The 14,318-nt window shown below is 41.7% G+C and overlaps 1 protein-coding gene across 6 annotated transcripts in view; it reads right to left on the bottom strand.

The window, feature by feature from the left end:
• RUS3 (root UVB sensitive protein (Protein of unknown function, DUF647)) overlaps positions 1–14,318 on the bottom strand; it is a 337,640-nt gene that overhangs the window by 194,718 nt on the left and 128,604 nt on the right. For all 6 annotated transcript variants that reach the window (XM_089373530.1, XM_089373529.1, XM_089373532.1 and 3 more), the window contains one exon: positions 12,038–12,101. In XM_089373530.1, the coding sequence (XP_089229656.1) occupies positions 12,038–12,101 (64 nt within the window). The remainder of the gene's footprint in view (positions 1–12,037; positions 12,102–14,318) is intronic.

The following is a 14,318-nucleotide window of genomic DNA, read 5'->3' as shown; positions in this document are numbered from 1 at the left end:
GTTGGCCACGTACTGTCCCCCGTATGCGTAGCGTCAGATACTTGGGAACTCCTCGCAATGCTACAATGGCCCCTCCGGTAGGTGCAAAAGATGCACCACCTGCTGCTGGCGGTGGAGGTGGCAAAGGTCCCTGCACGGCATGACTACTTCCTGCCTCCACATCATCCTCATCATCCTCTTCCCCATTGCTCTCGGAGAAGACCTCAATAAAATGTGCTTTGCCAGCAGCACATCTATGTCCTGGTGCCCACCGCTCCTGACAGGTGAAGCACAACCGCTTCTTCTTTAGCTCCCTCCTGGCATCATCGTCAATCTGTGCTCGTCCTGGATTCCCTTTTGGAGATGGAATCCTCACATCCTTCCCCTTAGACTGGAAAGTCTGTCTCTGGGGGTAAGGTGTCCAGGTCCTGGGTAAGACATCCTGTAAGTCCCAGGTCCTGCTAATAGCGTCCTGGAGTGTGGCTAGTCTAGTGGATCGGACTAAACCCCGAAGTGGCTCTGCTAACCCCTCAACATACATATAGATCCTCTGTGTCGTGGATAGATCTGGCACCATCACTGAGACCCTCAAGAAATCTGCAATGTAGGTCTTTGGGCTCCCTATCTGTTTGAGCCTCGTCAGCTCAACAAAATGCTGCTCTGGATCCCTCCGATCAAATCGCTCCATCAATCTCCTGGTGAACTCGGCATATGTCGTCATTGTGGAGTGTCCGAGTGTAACCATCCCATGAAACCACCAATCTTGAGCCTCACCATCCAAATGCAATGTTGCCACCTTGATGGCCTCTGTCTCCGACATCTGGTTAAGCTGGAAATAAATGTCCAGCTTCTCCACCCAAGACTTTGTTGAACTGTTTGATGAACCATCAAACGTAGGCAAGTGGAATCTACTCGCTGCACGGTGGGTGTCACCATCATGGTAATGCCGGTACCCTCTGTGATGGTCACGGGGTCTACTATCCCGCTGGAGCTTAACAAAATCTCTGAATGAAAGAGCCTCCCTACACTCTTGCCCATAGGCCTGGTACTCTGCAAAATAATTGCCCATATGACCGGGCTCTGCCTCCTGCTGGGCTCCGGCCTCCGTGTCTGCTCCTAAGAAAGTGGGCATGGTAGAGCATGTAGGGGCATGTGAGGCCACCTGCTGAGTAGTATCACGCTGCTCTGGCAAATGGTGGGATGCACCCGATCCCTCATCAACCTGGAAAACCCATGGGCTCTCACGCTGTCTAGCCTCTACAGCCGTGAATCTCTGCCCCATCACCTCAATCTGCCTCGACAGATCCTGCACCGATTTGAGGAGCATATCCGCAAATCTCTTCCCGTCCTCATCTGCCATCGGATCCTCCTGCTCTGTGTCCACCACAGGTTCCTCCTGTTCTGTGTCCACCACCCGAACACAGTCTCCCTCTCCGTAGGTGTTCTCCAACCTACGCCCAGTGTCTTTGTATCTCCTACCTCTGTAACAGATGTAGGGCTTTTCCCCCGGTGTCATAGATTGCTAGCTCCACAGGCTGAGCCAGATCTATGCTCTGATACCACTGTAATATCCTATTTCAGAGATATTCTCCAAAACCCCAATAACTCCAACCAAATATGTACAATGATATAATAACCAGGAAGCTCAAAACAATAAAAATAACAATGGTGCAATATATAATAATATAAACGTGAAATATAAGCAGATACTCAAGAAATGCAGAGAGAAATGCTAAGCCATTTTATTATACTGAGCAATAGAATGAGTACAAGAGGTGATCAGAAAGATGGCACCTCGACTTGCACAAGGCAAGTGAAAAAATACACTCAGAATAGCAAAGGAATGGCCTCTCTCTGATCTGCGTCCCAACTGTTGGAGAACTGTCGTGCTACTGCTGCTGCTGGAAATCAAATGAGGATTTGGGGTTGTTCCCCTCCTCAGAAAAGGCTGAAACTTTGGAATCGGACTCTACTCAAGAAACCCAGAAAAACCCAGAAAGCTTTTCTGAAATGGCCACCCCTGAAAATCACCCCCTTAGGGTTCTACGCAGTCCCTCAATGCTCTACACTACCATTGAATGAAACACTCCAGTAATCTGCCTGAAACCTCTGTCAAAACCCTCCAATATGAAAGGGTTGATCCCCTGCTCAATCTCCCAGCACAAATCCTACTGCAACCCTCAATCCAAAACTCCTGCGAGAAAGAACTGCGTCATCCCTCTCAGTGTTGCGCAGTCCTCCAAGATGCTCAATCCTCCTGCCAAAATTGCTGATGAAACTACTGCAAAAATGCTGATGGAAATACCTTGCCCGAGCAAGCACTCGAAGTCCCCCGGGGCTAAGGGTGAAATCTCCGAATGGAGACACTCAATGCACTAAACAGCGCTGCAGACTAGCTAAATATCCAGCGTGCTCTAAGTCGAAGTGAATAGCTCAAATGCACATAATCGAATGCAAAAATGAGGAAGCTCCTCTCTCCTTTATAGCCTTTGCCTCTCTCAATCCCAAGGCCCACCTTCTCTAACGTGATTCCTCTCTTGCCATGTGTTTCTTCCCTTCTGCGCAGTCCCTCCAAGTGTCTGCGTGGGCTCCATCTCTGTGTCCCCCTTTGGCCCCCTTGGCTCCCCTTTAAGTCACAACGTTGTGCTACTAGGAAATGACTTTTATTCTAAAAGTGAGTCATGCCCCCTTCCCCTCACCTTTTTATTCGTAAATAACTATAGAAGGCAAAAATAAGCAAAATCGAATATTCCAATTAGCCATGGCTAGTTAGGAATATTACAACTGCGCTGCCTCTCTGCCATGTATTCTTCAACCTCAGATGAAAATCCCTTGCTAAACTGCCCCTCACTGCAACTCTGATCACTAACTCGATTTCCTCAGCAAACCTCGCCCCAGCAAATCAAATTCTTTTATCACTTGGTGTATCTCCAACGGACCCTCAAGCCTCCTCTTATACTTTTCCTATTGACGGATCAACGATCGAGATTAAGTCCCTAATCAACGACAAAGATTAGAACTCGCTTGATCCTCGTCACTTAGAACTTTCTCACCCATATTTTATTAATACACATTAATATTTTTATTTTCCTAAGTTTAGACTTAGGAACTCATTAAACATATTAATTATTTTCCTGGGCCTTGGAGATCTTATGTGCCTTAGCCTCTCCACCAAATTTCATGGCTAGAGCACATCTGATGCTACCCAAAATCAACACTCCCTCTTAGCGAGGAATGTGCTCTAGTAATGACTCACCATAGAAGCATCACATTGATCCTCCGCATCGGTCCTCTGTGTTGATGCTTGGCCTACTGCCCCACATCCACTGCATTGTTGCTTCTTGTACTGTTGCCCATGACATTTCCACTGCCACTGCTACATTTGCATTGTAGCTCCCTCTCAAAATGCTGCCTCATGTTGCCCATAGCACTGCCACTGCTAACTGCTGCACTGCAACTTAGTTACCGAGAAGTAAGTAACTGACTTCACCCAAACACTGACATCCTATTCAGTCTGGAAGCCTCGTAATGTTGAAGTTGCCTTTGTTGCTATCCTGTGCTCCTTGTGTTGCCACTGCGTTGTTGCAAACACCTATGTGCCTCTCGCACTACTGCAACCTCTACTGCACTGCTACAGACTTCTACACTCTAGCACTACCTTGCCGCTTCATCACACCTTGCTCCACCCAACACCTGTCATTATGCTACTATCATTAAGGGCTCCTGTAGTCGTATGTGATCCAAGAGTTTGGGCACCTCAAGGATCCTACCCCCACTTCTCTAGAGCCGCGTGAGCACTCATGGCACAATCATCATCAGTCTCGACATCCTTCTCTGCCTTTGCTGGAGCAGCCTTTGAATTGGAAGCTTCTCCCTTGCCTTTCTTCCTGGGGCACTGAGAGGCATAATGTCCCAGCTCCACACAGTTGAAACACTTGACCTTGGAGATGTCTTTCTTCTTCCTCTTTTGTAGCCCCTGCTGTCTCGCTGATGCGAGAGTTGCATCCTCCTCTTCCTCCTTGATTCGAACTCCCTTACTGCTACTCCCCGCCTTGGTTAATCTCCTAAGCTCTTCCTGTCGAAGAGCTGCCCACATCTCCTCCCAACAGGGGAAAGTCGCTCTGCACAAAATTCTTTGGACAAATGCCTCCCACTCCTCGAAGACTGCATTCAGGGCAATCTTGACCATGGACTCTAGATCTGATGTAGGCCCCACTGAAGTAAGCTGGTCTAGAATCCCTTGCAACCTGAGAAGGAAGGATCTATCTCCTCTCCTTTCTGCATCTGATATGACCTCAGTTGATTCTCCAATAACATCTTTCGTTGCACAGAAGAGCCCTAGTATAAGGTGGTCAAGGTGTCCCACATCCCCTTTGTTTTTTTCTTCTCAGCAATATGTGGTATGACATGATTCTTGACCCCATCTAAGATCACACATTTCGCCTTCACCTAGGCCTCCTCATACTAATCAGTTGCATCAGGGTCAACTGGGACAGCTACTATTTTCAAGGCATAGTCCTTGATGCAATGTTTATCCAGGATTGCCAGGATCTTGGCCTTCCAGACGACAAAATTGGAAGCCCCATCCAATCTGTCTTGATCCCTCAATCTGTTCACTTCCATCTCTGCTCCTCTTCTCTAGACTCCCTTTGAATCCTGATTTCCCTCTTGGAAATCCTTTGTCCAACTGTCGAAACACTCCTCCCCAATCCTCCTTTGCCACCGCAACTCGGATCAGATTTCTTGGCTAGAAATTTGTCAAGGTAGTGCTTCCCTCTACCTTGGTTCAGTCTCCTTAGACATTATTCTGCACCAACAGAAACAATGTCCTACTAGCTCCACAAATCAAAATCTGCACAGCGCCCTTAGCCCCGGCAACTCGAAGAATCTGAGCCCTTCAGGCTCTGCGCAATATTTGCATGGGCTGAATTTGCTCCTCCCGGCCATCTGCGTCAATCCTTCTTGGCTCAGAAAGATGACGTGGATCTACAGAAGATGATCTGCCCTCCTCTACCTCTGCGCTAGCCTTGATGGCTGACGCAGCTACTGCTTGGGCTTCTCCCAACTACTACGTCTTCCTCTCCTAGCTCAAAATGCTAACGCAGGCACTGCGTGAGCCTCTGCATCACACTCTCTGCACTGCGTCACTCTTCCTCTTGCATCTTCAGCTACGGAACAACGCTGTCCCTCGAGACACCTACTTCTCTACTACAAATTCTCAGATTTCTCGGTTGGTGTCTTCAATCGCCTATTATCTGCAATTGCTCTGATACCATGTGAAAATTCTTGAATCTAACGCATCAGAAACCCCTACTGCAATTACTGGTTTACAATCTCCTACTTGTTCTTTACATTAACAAGTTATTTAACTGCATAAACATCGAAGTAAACACTATTGCAGCCTTCACAAATATACAGATCATGCACTGAAATAAACTGAGACAATAACACAAGGGACATCATTATTTTTGGAAAATTGTCCTCGGAAAAACCCAATTCGGGAAAACCGATGCAGCATATAGAGGGTTTGTATTAATGTTGAAAATATCGGTATCGGCAAAATATCGGCAAGGGTCCAGAAAACATCTTATCGGCAATATGGGCAAATATCGGCAAGCATAAAAAATGCATAATATATTCATTTTTTTCATATTTCTAAACATATAAAGCAATAACAACATGAACTAAACACATTGGCACATAAATATGAAGAAAGCACTGATATATATGATGTCAAATAGAAATAATACATCAAACTTCAAAGGCGATACCAAATCCTGCTGATCCCTGATAATTGTCCAATCAAGGACTCAAACAAAATAACGTCACATATCTTGCTAATCCCTGATAATTGTCCAATCAAGGACTCAAACAAAATAACATCACATACATAAAACTTTAAAAGTATTTCATCATCATGAGTTATAAACTTATATGTAGCAAAAGTTGCAAAACAAATAAAACTAGCAACTATCTATCTGAGACCATTGGCATCTCCCTAGTAGCTTTCTTTCTGTCTTGTTCAGCAATTGCTTCAAGAGCTTTTTATATAACCTACGCACTAGAAACCATACAAGGCATTATATCTGCATCATGTGCAGGGAATCTAGCTAGATGGTATCTCAATCGTGTAACCCCTCCTGACATCTTGGCCCCACACAATTTGCATGATATAAATGCCTAATTTGCCCCACCAACAGCCTCCCCATACTCCCAAAATGGGTCCAAGGCTTTTGGCATATTTGACATTTGTAGTGAACTAATTCAGACCTAGGGTACAAAAAAAACAAAAAATTGGCATTAAACCCCCCAAGATAAAAAATAATAAGTAATAACCACCTCATTTAAAATACATTACTACATTATTTGCATTTTGCAATGTGAATGAAAAATGGCAATAAGAGGGTGCATAAGAAAGTTGAAAAAAAATGAAGCTTGTTGTCCAAATATGGAGAAAACCCTTGCATTGGCTCATGGGCATGAAAATCATAGCAAATGGAAAAAAAACAAAGAAACAAAATGTTGGTAGGCAAAGAGGCAAGCAAGCATAACCCTAAATCTATGAAAAAATCATTAACATAAGGGTTTTAAAAAACATACATGTTAATGGAAGAAATGAAGTTTGTCTCATTGTTATTCAATCTTTGATCCACAAAAAAATCTTAGTTGGTGGTGATAATCGTTGTTTGATCCTCAAACCCTCCTTGACAACCACCACAAAACTCTTCCCCTTCCTTCTCCAACACTCAAAAACAGAAATGAAGAAAAAAAAAGATTTTCCCTTTTTCTAGCTGCGGCATAACATGCTCGGCAATATTTTCTGTTGTCTCGCAATATTTTGCCGAGATATCGGCGATATCTGGGAAATATTGCGATATTTTCGGGAGCCAAAATATCGCGATATTTCAGCTCGCCGAAAATATCACAATATTTCCGATATTCGGTGATATATTGTTGATATTATCATCACTAGTTGTATTATTAAGCAGATTTCGTGAATACAACCAGGGTGCTAGAAATGGCTCACCCAACAGAGAATATCCTTCGCAGTAGTACCTCTATTCGGAGACAGATATTCCGGCAAATCTGCAACCAGATGATCAAACTCAATAGTGACTCCGGCTGTTCCCTATGCTGGACAACGAAAGCTGCTCCAAACACTACTCTAGAACTATGTCACTCCTCCAGAAGCTACGTCACCCTCTCCCTGGTCAGGGTCTACTGATCTGCTCCTAGTTTGCCCCACAGAGTCTCCCCAACGCTGCCTCTGAGGCCCAGCATCAGCTTCTATGGCTTCTGCATTAGCCTTTTGTGTCCTCTACGTCAGCTCTTCGGCCTCTGCGTCAACCCTTCTAGGGCCTGTGTTGTCTCTCCCAGCACTACGTTGCCTCTCTGCGATGTATTCTTCAGCCTCGGATGAAAATACCTTGTTGAACTACCCCTCACTGCAACTATGTTCACTAACTCGATTTCCTCAACAAACCTCATCCCATAAAATCGAATTCTTTGATCACTTGGTGTATCTCCAACTGACCCTCAAGCCTCCTCTTATACTTTTCCTGTTGACGGATCAATGGCCGAGATTAAGTCCCTAATCAACGACAAAGATTAGAATTGGCTTGATCCTCGTCACTTAGAACTTTCCCACCCATATTTTATTAATACACATTAATATTTTTATTTTCCTAAGTTTAGACTTAGGAACTCATTAAAAATATTAATTATTTTAATAACTCTTCATTTGGGCGGAATTTCTCCAAATGATTTCTGGGTCTTGGAGATCTTATGTGCCTTAGCCTCTCCACCAAATTTCATGGCTAGAGCACATCCAATGCTACCGAAAATCAACAAACTCCAAAAACAGGGCATGGAGGACATGTTATATATAATAGTAATTACACATACAAAAATGAAATATAGACATAAAGATTCAACTATTTTTAGATTTTACAAACTAGAAAATTTACATGAAGGTACAAATTCAATCATACAACTAGTTACTACTTTACTAGCACTACATCAATTATGATCAAAAGACAAACACACAAGAAATTATAACCATCAATTGCAGTTTTCTCATTAAGTCATCAAAATCAAAATGTATTACACAGATACTAAGTCACTGCTACTACAGGTAGGAATCCCAATGGAAAATACATAACAAGTTAGATATTAGAACCGTAGATGGACGAATCCCATTGATCATGACTATTAGTAGTCTTCCAATGGAAAATATAAAATAGGGTAGATACTAGAATTGTAGATGGAAGAATCTCATAGCTCAAGATTATCAATTGTCCTCTGCCATGTCAGAATCATCAAAATCAGCATCACTGGCACTGCTCTCTCCTCCATTCTCCCCCTCCTCCTATGTATCCAATCCAATCAATGCAGATGGAACACTAGCAGAGGACGATGAAAGGAGGGGGGGCAACATCAATAGAGGCATTCCTCATTTTCCTTTGACATTTTCCATCTACCCTCGTTGATTGAGCCATGATTTTTGTGAGATGAGGAAGAAAACAGACTGCGTAGGAAAAAACTTGAAGTCTAGTTGACAAATCCACTTGCCTAGCACTTGGAATTGCTTCAAAGTTGCAATTTAACCCTCCGTTGCACTCCAAGACACCTTAGAGCTCCAACCTTCAGAAGAAAATGAGAAGAAATGAGGGACATATCACTTTTTTTGAGGTCCATGGGTTGCTTTTTGAGAGGACACATGTTCTAAAACCAGGACACGTTTTCAAGGAACATGTCAGACACATGTTTGGCATGTGTTCTATGAACAAGACATGTACCAAACACGTGTCTGACACATATCCTAGAGTATCTTTGTCTGACACACAGGATATAGACACGTAGCCCCCTCAGTGCATCGCCTATGACTTGGATGTTAGGAGACCAACAACTCATGAGTACGGAGGTGTAGTATCCCTAATGGAAATTTTAACAGTAGATACCATAAATGAACTTGAACAACAAAATAATCGTAAACAGATACACAACCAGCAAATTGATACACAAATAGATGCCAATAAAATCACTAAGCCATTTTATTAATCCACTGACAAGAGTACATCAACATGAAGGAATAGTGGAACCTGAGCTTGCCAAGCAAGCGGAGCAAAACCCAGAAAAAGATCTCTGACCCAACTAATGAATGACTCTGGCAATGATGTAGATGGCCCGGTGAGAAGACTGCTACAAACCTTCTACGGAAAAACTGCTCTCTCCAAAACTCCAATGAAGCACCGTGAGATTTTTGAGTGAAATCTCCTCAAGAGGGTTGGGTTTTCGTCCAACACCCACTAGCAAACCCGAGGGTTTTCGTCTTGGGGCTACTGTTGAAGTAGAGAACCGGGTTCTCAAACCTCTCCAAAAGAAAAAAACACAAATCCAAGATGTCCTCCCATGGCTTCCTCCTCTTTATAAATCTGATGGACCCCTCTAGAACCTCCTATTTTATTATTATTTTAATCATTGAGCACATTTCCCTCTTTTTATTAAAATATTCTTTTTAATGTGGGAAAACGGTAAATTGGCCACCATGCCACCTCAGGTCACTGAAAATCATTTTTAACCATCCCATCTTGTAGATATTCTCGTTCTAGTTCCAACGAGCTATTACAATGAGGTGTTCCATCAAATAATCTTCCCGGAATACCACCTCGAGCATAATTAATAAAGTTTAGGCCCCATAATAATGTTATTTTTTTTAAGTTGTCGGAATGCAACGAAACAAAAGGCAAGTTGTGCGGATGATGGAATATGCCAAGCAAATGCCATCAGATCCCATAAAAACTCTTCAAAACTCCCCCGGGACCCCTGATGATGTAATCCTGCTCTTACGACCTGACCATCACACACCCTAGAAATCCACCATGGCTGTACTATAGAGGAAAATAAAAATGGGGACATGACAGGAGTTTTGATCCATAACATAGTGGAACGTCAACTAATTTCATCACTGAGTAGTGCTAGAAAGAGAGTTCAACCTAGAAGATATCAGAGTATGACACTGTATTGTGGTGACAGCTTTGACATGCACGCAGTGACACCCAAATGTTGACCCAAGAACACAACTCTGACGCAATTACACACACAATATAGTTTTGCACAGGCACACTTACATGGATGAATAGCTCAGAAAACGGTTATCAATGGAATCCCAAGAGTCAAAACAGTCATTGACACTAATGTACTGTAATATGAACAGACAAGATACAAAATGTTTTATATTCCCTTCGCCGTATTAATTAATCACTTCCTCAGATAATAGATTGAACAAAGGTTTGTGTTGGCATTAGTAATAATTGGTAGACAACTTGAAAGTTGAAGGTCACTCTTTTAGTATTGAAGTTCTCACTGTTCATATCATTGTTATACAGGCTTGCTTCTTGCATGAGAATTTGGAGCTGATATTATGCCCAATTTCTCTTGTCTATTGTGCATGCTGTTACTTGAATTCATTTCTGTTTATCGGAAATATCTACACTGCCTGTCTTGCAATAAGAAGTTGCCTGTCTCTAAGGTTAACAACTGCAGCTGTTGTTGTGGATCCACCAATTGCACTAGGCGTATGATTGAGATAGGTGTTATGATCAGTTGGTGACATAAAGGAGAAAGGTAGAAACTTCAAAGATTGTATTTGTGTAGAACGATAGTTCTTTAGTATGTACTCAGGATTTTAAAAGAAAGCTACCAAAGGAGTCCCTCTCTAGAGGGCATCTTAATGAGTTGGCCCATCAACTCCTCCCCCAGAGTTTGATATAATTATGTCATCGACAGGGAAGCTTGTGGCTTCTCTTTACTATGTTATGCTCTTAACCCAGTTTATTTCTACGAGTATGTTTTGTTGAGAGGTTTTTATGTGTGAATTGAAGGACATGTTGCATCATTCCAACAACGTAGTTGATACCTGGGCCACCCCGTTTTGAGCAAGAGTTTTTCATTGATCCTACGAAAATTAAACTGGTTTCTTATTAGAAAGCACCTGTAAGTTTCATGTTTCGTTAGATAGCTAGCTTCTACTCACATTTATGATAGCACCATTAATAGAGTTTCTAAAGAGCTCCAAGAAGTTTACTTGGACGGAAACATGGAGCCAGCTTTTCTTTCCTTTGCCAGATAAATGTTTGACAGTTAAATACTCAAGTAAAATGCAGGTGGTGTATCATGTTTGTGATTGCAGTTACATTTTTCATGGTTGGTTGTATGACGTCTGGATGAATGTATTAAAATCTATCATCATGCTTGATCTTGATGTACCCGTAGAATCAGTACGTTGGGATTCCATATGCATCAATTTTGAAGAGATAAAAGTAGCTCCATGATGCGAAACTGGGATCTGTTGTGAGTTAGTTTGCACAATCTACAATCTAGTAGAACTGGAAGAGTACATAAATAGTTCAGGTAAAAATCTTTTCTAATGTACAATGCTTTAATGTAATGTGATGTAATCTAATGAGCATATATGAATTCACTGACTCAAATTTTGGTTGACGAATATGTTTCGTCTCCACCATGTGAGTGACATAGAGATTACATTTTTCACCATGACAAAAGGTTAAGTTAATAGGAAATGAAATTATTGCAAATTGCTTCAATAGATGTTCCATAAAATATCTGAAATTACTATTCTTCTGTCTGTCTGGGAGAATGCAAAAGTACAACTGAAACAGGATTACATATCTATCCCACGTAAAGAATACTTGAGGAGCACTTGACCAATAGATTATCCTCATTTGAGTTTAAAGATTTCTTTCATATTCTAGCCAACCCTCACAAATACTTCTTTGCCAACTCTATACTGTGACCCTCCTGAAGTGAGAGACTATACACAATGAATCGTGACAATAGATTACACAATTACAATTTCTAGATATTGCAAAATGGTTAGCATCTTATATGCCAAACTTAACATATGTAATCAACATGATGACTCATACTAGCACAGGATAAAATGATTTGGATATGCCATAAAATTAGGGTTTAGTATAGAGGTTCATTGAATAGTTGGCCATACTAGCCAGCACAGCGTTTGTTCAGAACTACATACCCAAGTCATTCATCAGGTCTGCAATCAAGCGCCACATTTTTGCATTGCTGTCAAGATTTGAACCCTGTTCATCCAAGTGGTTAATTTGATAAACAAGCAATATTCACCAAACATGAAAATGGAACGTAGAGAGTATTCATAGATAATATAAGATAATTGTATTAATGTCCTATTAATGTAGACAAAAGTAGGTCAATGGGGCTAAAAGGTACATCTAGTGTAAATACAAAGTAGAATTGTGAAAGCAACTCCTACATAAACAACAAAAAAAGAAAGAAAGCCAAAACAGTGCAGCATATGTAAGTATCTAACTAAGCAAATCACCAAGTCTAACCACAAAGATACAATAGTAGCATAAGTGCAACAATACAATAGAAGGGCTAGAGAATGGGCATCTTCATGTTGATAAAGCAAGAGAGAGAAATGGAGATGATATCAAGGCCTATTGGTCCTGATAAGAAAGTATTGTTGAGAAATCAAGGGCAGCTAGATTAGGGTGATTTCTCTTATCTTTGATAACTTGCTTGTGATGTTCTTTTCTCCTTCAGTTACGGTCTTCTTTTCTCCTTAGTAACTCGGCCTTCAAACTTGTTCCTTATGATCCCAAATCTCAACTTCTTAAGATGACTGCAATCTTCTTCTAGCTGCAACAGAATTTGCCCTAGTTCCTTCGCATGTGTGGGAGATTCAACCCTAAAACAGTCCTCTAATACTTTGCTTTTCCTTCCTTTGTTTCTCTTCTTTCTCACTGGCTATTAGGCTTCTTCTCTTGGTAACCGAACTTGATTGAATGCTCTTTCAAATGAGGTCGAGGTTCTCTTATATGTAGGCTTCTTTAAGAAGGTAGAGTAGCCCTAATGAGGCCGATTTGTCACAACTAGGCCAACTTGTCTTCTAGCAAGCCAACTTGGTCTTGGAGAAGGACATTTGACTCTTTTGACTCTAAATAAATTCCTTTTACATGATACAACATGCCCAATAGGGTCTTTACATACGACAATGATTTCTTTGACTTCTTGACTTCATGGAAAATCCCTCGAAGCACACAATGGGTGCTTGACCTATAAATAAAATGACCTAGAGCATGAAACCCATGCTCCAAAACAACAATAATAAATTTTCTTTTTCTCTTTACATCAAATACATAAAATCAAATTTACATGAGACAATATGAACACTGAACCTAGTTACATATTTCAACACTCCCTCTTAGCTAGGGAGGTATTCATAATACATACAAGGTACATGGACATTTTCATATTGAAGAATTCTCATAAGAAGAGTCGGATTGGTAAGCCATCTCATAAGCTATCTTATCAGCTTATATCAGTGTGTCTCATCATATCAACCAGCATTGTCACATAGCAAGGCCTTGACTAACAGTGCTATATCTCCACAAGAATAGAGCACAATGCTGGGGAGACAAATGATTTATAGACACCTTCATCATTGTCTCACAAGGCACATACCCCATCCGGATGTTCACAAGGTATGTCCTTCTAGGACCCTTCCTATCTGTAATGATCCTTAATAGGAATACAAGTGATAACAAGCAAATAATACATGCAGCGAATTACAAAAACGAAATATTCAACAAGCACCCATATAAAAGCTGCAAATGGAGAAATTTTGAGCTATTTTATTATATTTCTACAAGTCAAATACAATAGATGATGGAATGGTACACCTGGGCTTGTCTGAAAGGACAAGCAGGACCAAACCCAGGTAGGAAAATGGTTGAGATGAAGGTTGCCCAGCTGCTGCACCAATCTGCACTGCGCTACCCAAAAACTACTACTCTGCTAAAGTTCGAATGACTGGAAGGTGCACTGAAACTGCCTAGAAATTTATATGCTTTTAACCCCGAACACCTTGGCAAAAACCCAGAAATGGTTTGGCCTTATTTGGACTTCCCAAAGTCGACCCCCAAAGGCACTATTCAATCCCAAACAATTCTACATTGTCTGTTGCAAAGATACAGCTCAAAACCCCACCTCCGGTGCTCAGAAAATTATGAAACTTTATATTTGGGATCCTTATCAAAAAACCAGAAAAACTCAGAAAGGATTTTGGTTGGTTTAGACTTCTGATTTTCAACCCCCTTGGAGCCTTACCTCAGCTCTAGCTGCCAATTTTGACTTGTTGGAAACTGCCTGAAAACTTCTCCAAAATGTTGAGTTCACCCGTGCTATCCAATCCCTAACTCCTCGGATGATCTCTTGGCTCAACTCAGTTGCTCCCAAGTACCACAAAAATCTATTGTGTGGCCTTTGCGCTGTCC

This window comes from Pinus tabuliformis, chromosome 8 (assembly GCF_031772625.1).
Source record: "Pinus tabuliformis cultivar Carrire ecotype Pingquan chromosome 8, CPIR1, whole genome shotgun sequence".
Lineage (NCBI taxonomy): Eukaryota > Viridiplantae > Streptophyta > Pinopsida > Pinales > Pinaceae > Pinus > Pinus tabuliformis.
The sequence above is the reverse complement of the archived record's forward strand: the minus strand, read 5'-3'. Positions and strand labels throughout refer to the sequence as shown.